At 32.1% G+C, this 13729-nt stretch overlaps 2 protein-coding genes across 2 annotated transcripts; both read right to left on the reverse strand.

The window, feature by feature from the left end:
- Positions 1–3514: 3514 nt before the first annotated feature.
- On the reverse strand, positions 3515–10033 carry LOC132162886 (TMV resistance protein N-like). Its single transcript, XM_059573106.1, has 6 exons — positions 9704–10033; positions 5538–6238; positions 5137–5321; positions 4316–4579; positions 3650–4191; positions 3515–3539 (listed from the first exon to the last, which is right to left on the reverse strand). Exons 2-6 carry the CDS (start codon positions 6220–6222, stop codon positions 3515–3517), a joined length of 1701 nt encoding a protein of 566 aa, XP_059429089.1. The 5' UTR covers positions 6223–6238; positions 9704–10033.
- Positions 9708–10193, reverse strand: LOC132162887 (TMV resistance protein N-like). Its single transcript, XM_059573107.1, has one exon. The coding sequence runs from the start codon at positions 10191–10193 to the stop codon at positions 9708–9710; it is 486 nt and encodes a 161-aa protein (XP_059429090.1).
- Between the last annotated feature and the right edge of the window lie 3536 nt (positions 10194–13729).

A 13729-nucleotide genomic window follows, 5' to 3' on the forward strand; every position in this document is an offset into this window, starting at 1 on the left:
CTGGTTAAAAGATAATTGGTGTAACTATATACATATTGTAAATTAGAATGTTATGGTGCATTTTTCTCAGATGAACACCTCAGTAATTGAACAAGACAGTTACAACCCCAAGCGGGACTGTGAGGAGAAAGATGCCACAATAAAGGAGCTAACCACTCTACTCCACTCATCTGATGTTGCTGGTTCGAAGGTAATGTTTTAGTTATAGTCCCTTTGAATTTCGTCCTTACCGAAAATTTTTCTTTGCTTAATCCATATCCCTTATAACAGAGGATTGCAGAGTTGGAAGACATTAACACGATTATTACAAGACTAAAGAAGGACATGGTTGTCCTAGAACAAACGGTAAGAAGCAAGTGGCATGAATCTAGTGGTTGTAGAGTTTGGGGAGTTCATTGAAGAAAGTAAAAGCAATATTTGCAATCTCCTTCCATTCCCTTTTTACCTGTTCCCTTTCTAGGTTTTTGTTGTGTATAATGATCTAGTACTATTATGCAGTACCCTTTCACATGAAATGATGGAATGACTGCTTATAATGTAAAAAGGTCTATCAATTCTAATGGACTTAGTAAAGGGTTTGAATTCCTTCTACACATCTAAAATTCAATGTGCATAAGCTTTGCATTTTAGAAAAAAAGAGGCATGTGCTCTAACTCTGCAATGAGCAATGTGCAACAATATTTGCTTATGTTTACTTGAAGAATTTCCATGTAAGTAATATTGTGTCTAATAAAATTTTGGTCGTTATGTTCTGAACTTTGTAACTAATAGTATAATTAAAAGCAGGTGGTTCACTTCACTAGACTTCGGAGATCCTCGTTTCCTTCTTCAGACTCAAACTCAAATAGTGAGCAGCGTCCACACATGGCAGAAAATCTCCTATATGATATGGATAGTACTACTGGCCCTTCATCTTCTAATTCAAACTCTTCCCCTTCGAATCAACCACATGCTCCTGTTGCTAAAGTTGAGGAAATTTCTGTTAAGAATAGCTACTCTTCGTCTCCATGAAACAAGATGTCAACGCCAGCAAAACCGCCGGGTTCTTTTGTGAGACCAACATATTGGAGCTTAAAATCTCGATCAATAAGTCCACTTAAGGAAATATCTACAAATTGGAAATCCGATTCAATTTCATCTTCAAGGCAAAAACAGGCAGTTGTTGGAGATTCATCAAGAAAGAGTAGAAGGCGACATCTAATTGGATCCAAGGATGCAACCCCTCCACAAAAGAGATGGCTTTAGTAAGTTACATGCAATTTTTTTGTACTTGTTCTTAATGATGCCACTACAACAAGGTTTCAAATTTGATTTCAGCATTTAAAGGGAATATATGTATGGAACTGAGACGCCTTTACTATATATATACAGGTCGAAGAGTTCTAAATATTTCTGAAATCTGGAGACACCTTTACATTTCCAAAATGATGCTCGAGAGATGTATTGAACTGACCCTACATGTTTATAGGTGCAGACCAGTTTTTTTTTTTGTTATTATTTTCCTGTCCATGGTGAATTTATAAATTTTTAGAAATTACAGTACATTAATTTAAGTAAATACACAACTTAGTCCATTTCCTACAGGGACACTTGTTTGCCCCATTTCCTACCGTTTGTTCTTATTTTTGCATTGTATTGTTCGTTTTGGGTCTACTATGGTCACCCTTTTTTGGTTTATGTTTGTTTTTTCGTAAGATCTCCTATTCTCTCTTCTTTTTAGATTAAGAATGACAAAGATCCTTTTTTGTAACCCTTTTCCTCAATCAATTAAAAAAACAAAACACACACACACACACAACTTGGTCTTATATATTCACTATTGATTCTTTCGGGACAACTTTATTCTTAGGGGAAAGGATCCTCTCGATTTCATTTGAAATTGATAATATCCTATTAGTGTATTTTAGATGGGTAAAATTGTCATTTTAATTTTTTGGACTATTTCAAGCTTCTAAAATACACTAATTGAATACTATCCATTTAATTTGAAATGGAGAGGATCCTATTCCATTCTCAGGGTGGCTAGTATCATAAAGTCAACTGACCTGCTTAAGCCATACTCAATTTTGGGAGCATTTTGAATTTCAGTCTGCTAAAAAGGGGCCTATTTTTCTTAATCAAGTTTGAAATATGAGCTCTAGGAATACTTTTCCACACCAAACGAAGGCCTAACTAGTTTCCCATGAGCATCAATTGTTCGAATTTCAAAACACCACATTTCAAGACATAAATTGGAATCAATATTCAATATATATCAAAATTTGAAAAATAAAATAACAAAAATGAAATGGTCTTTAAACAAGAAAAAAAAAATATCCATCCATTTGGGTGCTTTGGAGTTTATCACTATGAAATGCTTGCAGTTAACCCATAACAAAACTAAGAAGCATTAAGGGTACTTACTGATAAATTTTGGTAGGTTTTAGCATTGGGAGTGATCTGATTGGTTTAGTTGTGATTCACCCATGGTCGATAAACGCTTCTTTTGTTGTGGCTAATAACTGGATTCCAAGTTGCAATCATCCTCATCCTCATCCTCATCATCACAATCATCTTCTTCGGCCGAACATTTTGGATTGTCACTTTCTTCATCACATTCATCCTCTCCGGTTGAAGAGTAATCATCACTTTCGTCACCGAAAGGTTGTAAACAAAAATTAAAATCCACGTGGGTCAAACTTGGATGATCTTTCGCATTCTCTTCCTGCTTGTGTATCAGATGAACTCCACAGCTTATAATGGACAATCCTGAACTTATTGAAAACCTTACTTGCAGATTGTCCTCCTCTAACACAACCGGTTCTAAAACCAAGTACTCCAGCCATACATGATTTGAGCGTGATACTTCCCATACACGATTTGAGCTTGCTACTGTTATATATCTTGCTCTAGTCTCAATTTGTACACCTTTACTGCTGATCGCTAAACTAAGCTTATAAGAGTTTTCGTCTAGGTTGAACCCGAGAGTGGGTCCAAAAACAGCACAAAAAGCAATTCCTTTGATCTCATCCAAATATGGGAGCCCATTAATATCCATTGCACATGAGTTACTGTCATATGAACTCTCCTTACGATGGTTGAACCAAGCTGGTATCCTATTTCCCAGAAATGCAATTCCACCACCAGAATAGTCCATAAAAAGTCGTCCCTATTAAACAAATAACATCAATCAGAAGTAGAAGCAATAAACCAAGGCACATAAAAATACGTACAAAAGAGAGTGAGAGATACCTTATCCCATAAAGTATTTTCCACCTGATTCCCTATATTGACCGCCAATTTATTGCATTCAGACAAGCCAAGCCATTTTACCGCGCACGCTTGCAATCCGCTTGTGTTGAATTGAAGTGTTTTTGATAAATCTGGAAAACTTTCCAACGAAACACATCCATCAGCCTCTATATCTTCTAAACTTGGTGGAAGTTCTGGAATTTCTTCAAGTCGCTTGCAATCCCTTACGCCAAGACGCCTTAAATTAACAAATCTTTTGATGCATGCAGGCAGTCTAACAATATCACTGTTTGATAGAAACAAGCAATCTAAACAGGAAAAACAATCAAGTGTCATGAAGAGCTCTGGTTTTACTAGGCGAGTACTTTCGGAAATAACCAATCGTTTCAGTGCCGGAAATAATTTTGTACTTGATGACATTTCAGATTCCTCTGTGGACACATCTGACGGCATGGAATCTCTTTCATCCCTCACCTTTGTTGGAAGCTTATCAACTTTTGAACACCTTTCGTGACGAAGATTATTTAGAGGCTGCAACTGAAGACTACTTGGAAGATGCACAAGATTTTTGCAATCTTCGATATGTAAATCGAAAAGCCCAGTTAAATGTACAATGGATGAAGGTAGTTCTTTTATAGCAATGCCCCTTAATACAAGTTGTTCCAAGCGTTCCATTTTACGGTCAATTTTAGGAAAGTTTTCAATCCTTGCACAATAATGAAACCAAAGAGTTTCAAGAGATCTTAACTTGAGGCTTCTTGGCAATGTTATAAGGTTAGAGCATTCAAAAAAATGCAGATCGGTAAGCTTCTTAAGTAATCCAACAGAGTCATGGACCTTAACTAAGCTTTTGCACTCATCAACACGTAATTTTTGTAAATTTGGGATTCCTGAAATATCGGGAATTTCAGTTAGGCTTTCAAGTCCAATGAGTTCCATAATACTCAGGTTTGGAAAATTCTGCAAAGTAAACAAAAAAAAAAAAAAAAAGAAAAAAAAAAAACAGAGAAGAAGAATGAAATAAGCTTCAATGAAGTTTACAACAAAATTCTAAAGAAAAAAACATTAAAAATAACAATCATACCTGAAATTCTTTGAAGAGGCCATATCGCATTCTTAGAGTAGCGAGTTTATTTCCCCGAAAATTGGGTGGCAAAGATTGTAATGGACATTCAGTCCAATCAAGCACTCTTAACTCATTAGGAAGATAAGTAGGCTCTTCAGAAAACTCTGCATTATGACATATGAAATATTTGAGCCTTTTCATGTTCTCAAAAGTATTGGATCTCCACTGTATCAAGCCTCGTTTTGGCAAGTCCACTAATATGCCTTTAATATTTGTTGTTCCCTATCAAGACAATGCATAAGTGTGTCAACAAAATCAAAACATGAAGTTCTCCATATTTTATCACTTGCCAGAATTATAATAAATTCTTATATATATACACATTATTTTATGAAAATGAAGCAAACTTATATTCCATCAATCTGGCAACCTATTTTGCTTTTTTTAATTTTTTTTAAAAAATTCACAATAGATAATTTGCTTTTATTATTAGAATGTCTCGAAGTAAGTGATCATATTCCCGATGTCAATTTTTTTTTTTTTTTGATATTTACTTATTATTCTAACTTATTTATAATATAAAAAGTGTAATACTCATAAAAAGTGTTTTTATATTTATAAAAGGAAAAGTACAGTACTCATAAAAACTATATCTATCCTTGAAATAGAGTAAAATACAATTTCATTGATGATATATTTATTCTTTTGCATTGAAGTACGTCCAAACACTTAGTTTTGAGATGGATGGTGCATGTATATGTGCGTGCGCAAGTATGTGGATATTTTTCTATCAATTTTTGCAAAATGTAAATTTAAAAGGGTGTTTTTATGAGTCTTACCATATTTTCTTCCAGTACATCACGAACATCTTCATGAAACCACAATCTACTGCGTTTGCCAGGTTCACCGGGTGACTCGTTATGAACAATTTTTCTTCCCATATCTTGCACTAAGTCATGCATGACCAAATTACCCTTATCAATAGTTATGAGAGACTTATCAATAAGTACTTCGATACCACTATCTGGATGTAAATTGCAACTGTTTAATATGCAAGTGACATATTTAGCGTCCTCTCCTTTGAAGAAACAAGCAATGTCAAGGAAAATATTTTGTTGATCTTCCTCCAATCCCTCATAACTTATTTTAAGAATTTCATAAATATTTTTAGGAGGAATTCTTTTGTACTTTTCCAATTCATTTTTCCAAAATTCTTCGCGTCTTCCATATAGATTTGAACCTACCACACTTAAAGCTAGCGGGTTGCCCCTAGCATAACGTAATGCATGTTTTGTGAGTTTCACAAAACCGTCATTAGGTTTGTCACTATGGAAGGCATGTCTGCTAAAGAGCGTAAGAGCTTCATTGTCATCCAAATCATTCATCTTGTGTCTTAAATCAACTTCATGCGTAGCTAATAAATGCTCATCTCTAGTTGTTATGATGATTCTACTTCCCAAACCAAACCAACCACATTCTCTTGATAATTTTTCTAATTGGGTCAAATCATCCACATCATCAAGAACTAAAAGAACATTTTTATTGCAAAGCCTTTCCTTTATGACATTGACTCCTCGGTCAACACTATGAACCTTCAAGCTTGAGTCGCCTAGGATTTCAAAAAGAAGTTTCTCTTGCAATGACTCTAGACCATTATGTAATTTTGAAGTTTCTCGAACATTGTCCAAAAAACACTTACCTTCAAATTTATAAGCAATTGAGTTAAAGACCGCTTTAGCGATAGTTGTCTTACCAATTCCACCCGGTCCAAATATTCCTACCATGCGTCTATCATTCATTTCAATCCTTAGAAGCACATTTATTTGTTTTACACGAGACTCTATTCCAACAGGATACTTGGCGACATCTAAGATTGGAATCAGCTTTGCCATTCTTGAGACGACCTCTTGAACAATTTGGTCCATAACTTCAAATTCATTCCTAACAATGCAAAACATTCAAAAAATAAATAAAAAATAAATAAAAAATAAAAAAGAGTTGGAGTACTAGTGAAGTGATGAAAAGACAGTATAGGAGCATGATTTACATGCATACATTTTTCTCTTTGTAACAAATGATAGGCAGCAAGATATGATGTAATCCTTCCCTCCCAAAATCTAAATTCTCCTATGGATTGATCACATGCCTTACCTTAATTAGATTCATACTTTTCACTGTCTTTTATTTATTTATTTATTATTTATTTTTTTTTTGTATTATTACATTTTAGAATAAAGTGCAATCGCATTTCTTCAAATTTTTATGGTTTTTTTTTTTTTTTAATCAGAAGGGTTTATTTAATTCCAAAATGTTTAATCTTTACTAAAAGTGCATTTTTTTTTTTCATCTTGCACCATTCAATCTAATTATTATGTATTAATACTTTTAGTCACTTTAATATTTTTAATTCAAATTTAGAAAAGGTTAGAGAAGACGATTTTTTTTTTCTACATATACTTTGTGCATGTAATAATAGATAATTTATAAAATAAGAATTGTTTTTTTTTTTCTAAATAATAAGCCATTGAAAAACAATTTGATTAATAATAGATTATCTACAAAATAATAAGGCCTACAAAATAAAGATCTCCCAATTATTTCGGATTTTTTTTTTCTCTCTCTCACCAATTTAATTTAATTTAATTTTTTTTTTCTCTTCCCACGTCTCTAGATCTCTCAACTCTTCAAATATAACCTAAAAAATCGACCTAAAGTAATTATTCTTCTTAATCTTTCATGTGTATGTTTTTTATTTGAGAAAAACTACAACTTCAAGAATTAATTTCTTTTTCTTTCTTTTTTTTCTCTCTCCACTCTTCAACAATAATAACCTAAAAACTCAATCCCGAAGTAATTCTTATTCTTAACCTTTCAAAAACGCAAATTTTAAAAAAATCAATTTTTAAAATTTTACTTATTAAAACTGTAATCTCAAATGAACCCTTAATAAGAATAACACAACCCTCATCAAACAATTATAATTGAGTATTAACTGTATTTGTAGGTTGTTTATTTATTTATTTATTTATTTATTTATTTTTCAGTTTGTTCTTTGATGAATATTGCAACTTCTGAATTAAGATAATAAATGTTTGGATTTTTAGTGGGCTAATGGAAGATTATAGTGTTTTTATTTGATTTTTGTGCAAAAAAAAGAATAGAAACTCTTTCGAAATACTAAAGAGATAATTAAACATTGAACCTGAGAGGATTTATCTAATCGCAAATTTTGTTTTATTAGGTACTCATAAAATAGAAAGATTTTGTTCATTTTTGCACTGTATTTGATTCCGTCTAGGGCTTCTATTTAATTGAAAATTTTGTACCTTGGATTTAGCTTTGTGTATCTATGTATAAATTTTTCACGATAGTAAATTGATTATTTTTATGTTTGTTTCTCTAGAAAGTTTCTTTGTATTGATTCTATTGAAATATAAGAGGAATCACACCAATAAGATTTTATGTTTTAATTCATTTGAATATTTTATTGGATTTTTTTTTTTTTTTTTTTTTTCGTTTTCGTGATTTACTCAGATTTTCTAGCATTTTTTGAAAGTGTTGAAGAGATTTATTTGATTGCATTAAATATTGAGTGAAATATCTGTTTTATTTTGTATTTTTTAAAAAAAAAAAAAAAAAAAGAGAAGATTTTGTTTATTGAGTGAAGATTTTATTTTGATTGTATCTCAGACATTATAACGATGGAGCATACCGTTCCATGGTTGATTTGTTTTAATGAGAAAGCAATTACTACTATTTCAAAAAAGAAGGAATGATACATATTCTTTGTAAGATTCTGTTTATTTTACTCTGTATTTTTCTGAAATGATTAGAACTTTGTGGGTTTTATTTGTATTGAAATATAATAAGTATCACATCAACAATATCAGAGTTTCTTACTAATTTTCTATTAATATTTTGATAATCCAAATTCAAGTTTTCTTCTTGTTATTTTTTTATATTTTTTTTTATACTTTTCATTAAGTACATGTTTGGTACACTTAAAAAAAGAAAAAATACATGTTCAGTAATATACTGGTGTATAACATTTAGTATTTATTTTCATTAAAAGAGGCGTGATAGATTTTTGCACAAACCTATTTTAACCTATAATGAAAAGTAAGATGTGATGCGTTTAAGTTTTTGAAATTAAATTAGAATGAAGACTCCCGGGCATAGCGCGGGTTATGTGCTAGTAGTCTATAATATTCCAATTAAACTTTAATTTATAATCTAGCAAAATACCCTTAAAATTAATTAGTATTACGTTCTGGCAGACCCTACCATTTGAAATTGGTGCTGAAAACTCATATTATGAAGTGTTAAGTCTCCTTTGATGGTAGTACTAAATCAGAAATTATATTAGACTATGTGAAATGAACTTATGCTGTATTAAATAAAGGTGAGATACTCGATCTTTTTAAAGGTGGAGAAGAGGGTTCATTTTTCGGACAATTCTCTCATAGACTCATTCAACTTGACATCTTAGTTTCAAAATATATGAGTTCCATATAACTTACGGAAAACTGACTATTGTAATAAAAAAAACTATTTAACATAGAAGTTCTATCCCCTAAAATATGTATATCTAGCTTAAGTCGTCTGCCGTATTGTACTCTGCAATTTGGATTAATTCAAAGTTTTAAGTATTGAAGTTTTCTTTATTTTTATGAAAAGAATTCATTATTTTTAAGATTAAATAATTTAGATATATGTGATTAACTTTTAGAATTATGAGACGATCGATGGTTATCGTCTAACTCTACTTAAGGTATAAATGTGAAATTTTATATTGTTCATAAAATTAGTAAAAACTAGCTATTTCTCAAATTTTCATGTTGGGCTTATAAATTAATTATTACTTCCAATAGATGTACTGATACTAAACACTAATTTAAGGAGAGATTTACAACAAGCTTTCTTAAGGTATTAAGAGGGAAACAAATATATAAAAATAACACTACGTATTAAAATGAGTAATTTTAAAAATATGATCTTATGTGGAAATTTCATTGAATTTAGAGTTCTTGTGACCACAAATAATCTAATAATTAATTTTGTTCGAAATAACATATATAAGGAATAAAATTATATTGTAGACTCAAGAAAATGTTAGTGTTACAAAACTACGTCGATCATCCATAAATTATTTAAGTAAATTACGTGGTCTTAAAAAAAATAATTTAATCAATTTATTTTCTTGAACACAAAAAAAAAAAGAAAAAAAAAAGACGAAATAAGATCTAATTAAATACTTTTAAGGCGTCTAATTGGAAGGATCGAGTCCTATCCATGTGCAATTGACTACCACATTCAGTAAACTAAAAAACAAAAAAGAAAAAAAGACTACTATATTCAGTAAATTATTTCAGTGGCCGGTGTATATGTAAGGTCAGAAATACGTACCCTTTCACCAAATGCCTGCCGGACAAATCGGCCACTTTCTGTAGGGCTGCCTTCCAGTGCTCCACAGTACTATCATCGACCTGCTTCCATGTTTGGTCAATGCTTCACCAAAACTCTTGTTTTGATACCGTACGTCCGATGGATCTACTTCGTAAAACATTGGTATGACTGTTTGTTGGTTTGTTTCCATACACTCAAGGATTTTCTTGAGTTCGCGCAAGCACCATGGGGATGATGCATAGTTTTCAGAAAGTACAACGATTGCAATCCTTGACTCATTAATGGCTTTGAGAAGTTTGGGTCCAATTTCATCTCCCATTCTAAGTTTGTCATCCATGTAGGTATAGATTCCCTTTTCACGCAAAGTCTTGCATAGATAAGCAGTAAAATTTTGTCGGGTATCTGAGCCTCTAAAGCTTAAGAATACATCGTAAGGCCGTGGAGAGGTGGATGAGGAAGAGGCTCCCTGGAAGGTCATGGAAGAAGCCATTTTGTATGTAAACCTGATTACTACTTTTTAGAGATAATGAGATTAACGACTCTCCTTAGCATAAATAGAGAATTAAGTCAACGCCGCGTCGGTCACATGACTCATATGAGCAACTTCCTGGAAGTTTCCTTGCGTAGAAAACAAATTGGATAGGTTGTGTAGAACCTCTAGTGGGAAATGAAAGTTGAAATATCTATCATGTTTTTTTTTTTTTTTTTGGTTAGAATTTAGGAAAAATATAATATTTGGTTAATAATGAAATATACTTTATTTACGAGTTAATTGTAATCAAATCTTTGTATTGTAATCAAATGAAGAGGATTTGATTATCACACATTATATACTCACTACCCAATAAATAGTGACCATTTGTATTGTAGATAAATAAATCTATGACGACAATGTAATTCTAGAGGCTATTTAGAGTGGTGAAAAAAAGAAAAAAAGAAAAAGGGAGGTTGTTGGCCATGCAACTTTTTTAAAAAATTTGAAACTTTTTCTTATATTTAATGGGTTTTTTTTTAAAATGTTATATTGGGCCTGTTTGTGGGCTTATTAAAATTTGGAGAAGGTGACTCAATCACACCAGTCAATCTCATACTTAAAGTGGTAGTGGCTCTCATACCAAATAACACAAACTTCAAGTAGAACTTAAAGCAGACCAATTAGAGGATAATCGGTATCCCCCCGAGGGGGACGAGCAAAGCGAAGGGGGGTCACGGTCCTTCCTAACGCAGCTAAGGAGCCTCATCGATCGAGGTTTTCCCCCGAAAAAAGGGATTTGGAATTACATGAAATCGAGCTCAAATGGCATTTTTCTCTATTAAAATCTTGAGTTTCGAACCACTCACTTACTATTTAAAATTAGCTTACAAAGTGAAGGTGCCCAGAAGCATATATATATATATATCAAAGTCCAAAGGCATTATACATTTATACTAATTTCAGATTTTCCACTTACAAGATATGTCATAGTTAAACTTAGATAACCATGATGTTTGTAAATGGTAATCCAATAATGGCTTTCGTACTTGTGTTTCATATTCTTAAGCCTAATGTTACAGGCAGTTCTTTAGTTAGGGCGGCAAATTAATAAGGAAATCATTGGAGGAAAAAATGCCGGGATATATATATATACAGAATTTCATCGCAGGAATGTGGTCACAACTGGTTTGAAATTTTCAACTTATTCTTAAAAAAATGCAAATTGTGTAATAATGATTAGAATAATAGAAGTATTAATGATATATTGTATTGAAGGTTTGTTGACTTGCGTGTGTTTGAAATTTTTGTGTGTTAGAAGAATGAATATGTTAGGTGAGGATGATATATATATATATATGAGTTGCCTCATGTATATTGAAGCTAAAACTGAATTCTCATTGCAGGAATATGGTCACAATTGGTTTGAAATTTTCAACTTATTCTTAAAAAAATGCAAATTGTGTAATAATGATTAGAATAATAGAAGTATTAATGATATATTGCATTGAAAGTTTGTTGATTTGGGTGTGTTTGAAATTTTTGTGTGTTAGAAGAATGAATATGTTAGGTGAGGATGATATATATATATATATGAGTTGCCTCATGTATATTGCAGGAATGTGGTCACAACTAGTTTGAAATTTTCAACTTATTCTTAAAAAAATGCAAATTGTGTAATAATGATTAGAATAATAGAAGTATTAATGATATATTGTATTGAAGGTTTATTGATTTGGGTGTGTTTGAAATTTTTGTGTGCTAGAAGAATGAAAATCTTAGATGAGGCTGTTTGGTGAGATTATATAAGTTTATAATATGTGAAAGTGGGGTAATATTTGTGTAATAAAATACCCCAACCCAAAAGCACATCACTTTCTTTCTTTCTTTTCTCCTTCTCTTTCCTTCTTTTTATACCTCGCTAAACGACTATTCAAAGAAAGAAGAAAATTGTTGGCAGCTTCGTTATAATTAATTAATAAACAATCTTGAAAGATGAGAAAAAGCATACGCGTTGGTCAAAGAAAAAAAGAAAAGGTAAAGTTGCTGTTAAACTACCACCTCAATGACAATCTACCCATCAACTATTAATTACAATAATTTACCCTCTAAACTACCAAAACAATGACAATGTACCTCCCAATGCTAGCAAAATGACGAAATTACCCCCATAAATTTTTTAATATGACAAAAATACCCTTAAAATTTGGAAGAAAAAAAATTAGTATTTTTGTTTTTTATTTTAGTAAGGGTAATTTCGTCATTTTGTTAAAATTGGGGGTACATTGTCATTGTTTTGGTAGTTTGGGGAGTAAATTATCGCAACTGATAGTTTGGGGGGTAAATTGTCATTGGAGTAATAGTTTAAGGGGGTTAAGCGAACTTTATCCTTTTAATTTTTTAAACTCATTTAAAGCTTATTAGTGACCTAGAAACTTATAGAGCCTCTACTGTGAAGCTTAATCTAAAATTTTATAATATTCTAAAGTAATATAAGTGCCTTGATTCATGCTACAGCAAGTTCACGAGTGTTTCTTGTGGAAAAAGAATTTTACATTGCCTGTAAATAGGATTTTGGGCATGTTTATAAAGAATGAATAACCTTCTCTTATAGAACCAGTTTTATGAGATGAATTAGACCCGCGAATTATAAGAACCAAAAAAAATACCGACCTGTATGTGAGGGAAGGTGTTGAGAAGTAATCTGACATTGCCTGTGGACAAGACCTTGGGCATGTTTATAAAGAATGAACAACTCTCTTTTATATAACCGGTTTTATGAGATAAATTAGGCCCACAGAATTTTTCTTGGTATCAAAACCTACCACAGGTAGGAGTGTCAACCCGGTTCCGATCCCCGGTTTTGGCCACCCGGTCCCGGTTCCCGGTTTTTGGCCAAAACCCGGGGTCGGAACCGGGGTACCTCGGTTCTTGGTTTTAAAAAACCGGAACCGGGAACGGTAACCGGTTTTTTAAGGAAATTAAATAATTGAATCTCTGCACGTTATCACCATCAGCCAGCAGCTTGGAGGTTGAAGGAGCCAAGCTTACCCTTTAGAGTTCAAATTTGTTACTGATTGCAACTTTTACAAAGATTGAATTAGTGCATGATGCTTTTGGATCATACTTTGTTAAAATGTTTGTTAGTGTGAAGAAACTATTCCTAAATCCAATCAATTATTTGCGTCAAGTACGAGACCTCCATGGTGATGGTAACACTGTCATCTAATTCTGTGCTCGAAAGGGTCATGCCACAAATCCCATTTCCACATTTGTAATGCTGTAGATGGACAAATTGTTATATTTCATGCTTTTGTGATTGTTTAATTTCCAAAACAGGCCAAAGTGGATACTTTATTCTCCTAACTGATTCAGGCATTGTTTGTTGTTGTTCAAAATGACTTTTGAAGCTCTTCTTCTTCTTTGTTAAAATAGTTAAGAGCTTACTTTTTCTTATGTAAACAGTATGCGCAAACACGTTTATTGAAATGAACTATTGATCTACTCCTGCTTGATAGTCATCACATTATGTGCTGGGAAGTATTATTGTAATG

The sequence above is a fragment of the Corylus avellana genome, chromosome ca10 (assembly GCF_901000735.1).
Source record: "Corylus avellana chromosome ca10, CavTom2PMs-1.0".
Classification (NCBI taxonomy): Eukaryota; Viridiplantae; Streptophyta; class Magnoliopsida; order Fagales; family Betulaceae; genus Corylus; species Corylus avellana.

Excerpts from the sequence above, each read along its gene's own strand:
- LOC132162886 (XM_059573106.1), bottom strand. The coding sequence starts at position 6,222 with ATGGACCAAATTGTTCAAGAGGTCGTCTCAAGAATGGCAAAGCTGATT. Across the intron at positions 5,322-5,537 it reads GCTAGCTTTAAGTGTGGTAG|ATAGTGGTATCGAAGTACTT; the intron begins GTTCAAATCTAT and ends ATTTACATCCAG. Across the intron at positions 3,540-3,649 it reads TCCACAGAGGAATCTGAAAT|ATTGCTTGTTTCTATCAAAC; the intron begins GTCATCAAGTAC and ends TTTCCTGTTTAG.
- LOC132162887 (XM_059573107.1), bottom strand. The coding sequence starts at position 10,193 with ATGGCTTCTTCCATGACCTTCCAGGGAGCCTCTTCCTCATCCACCTCT.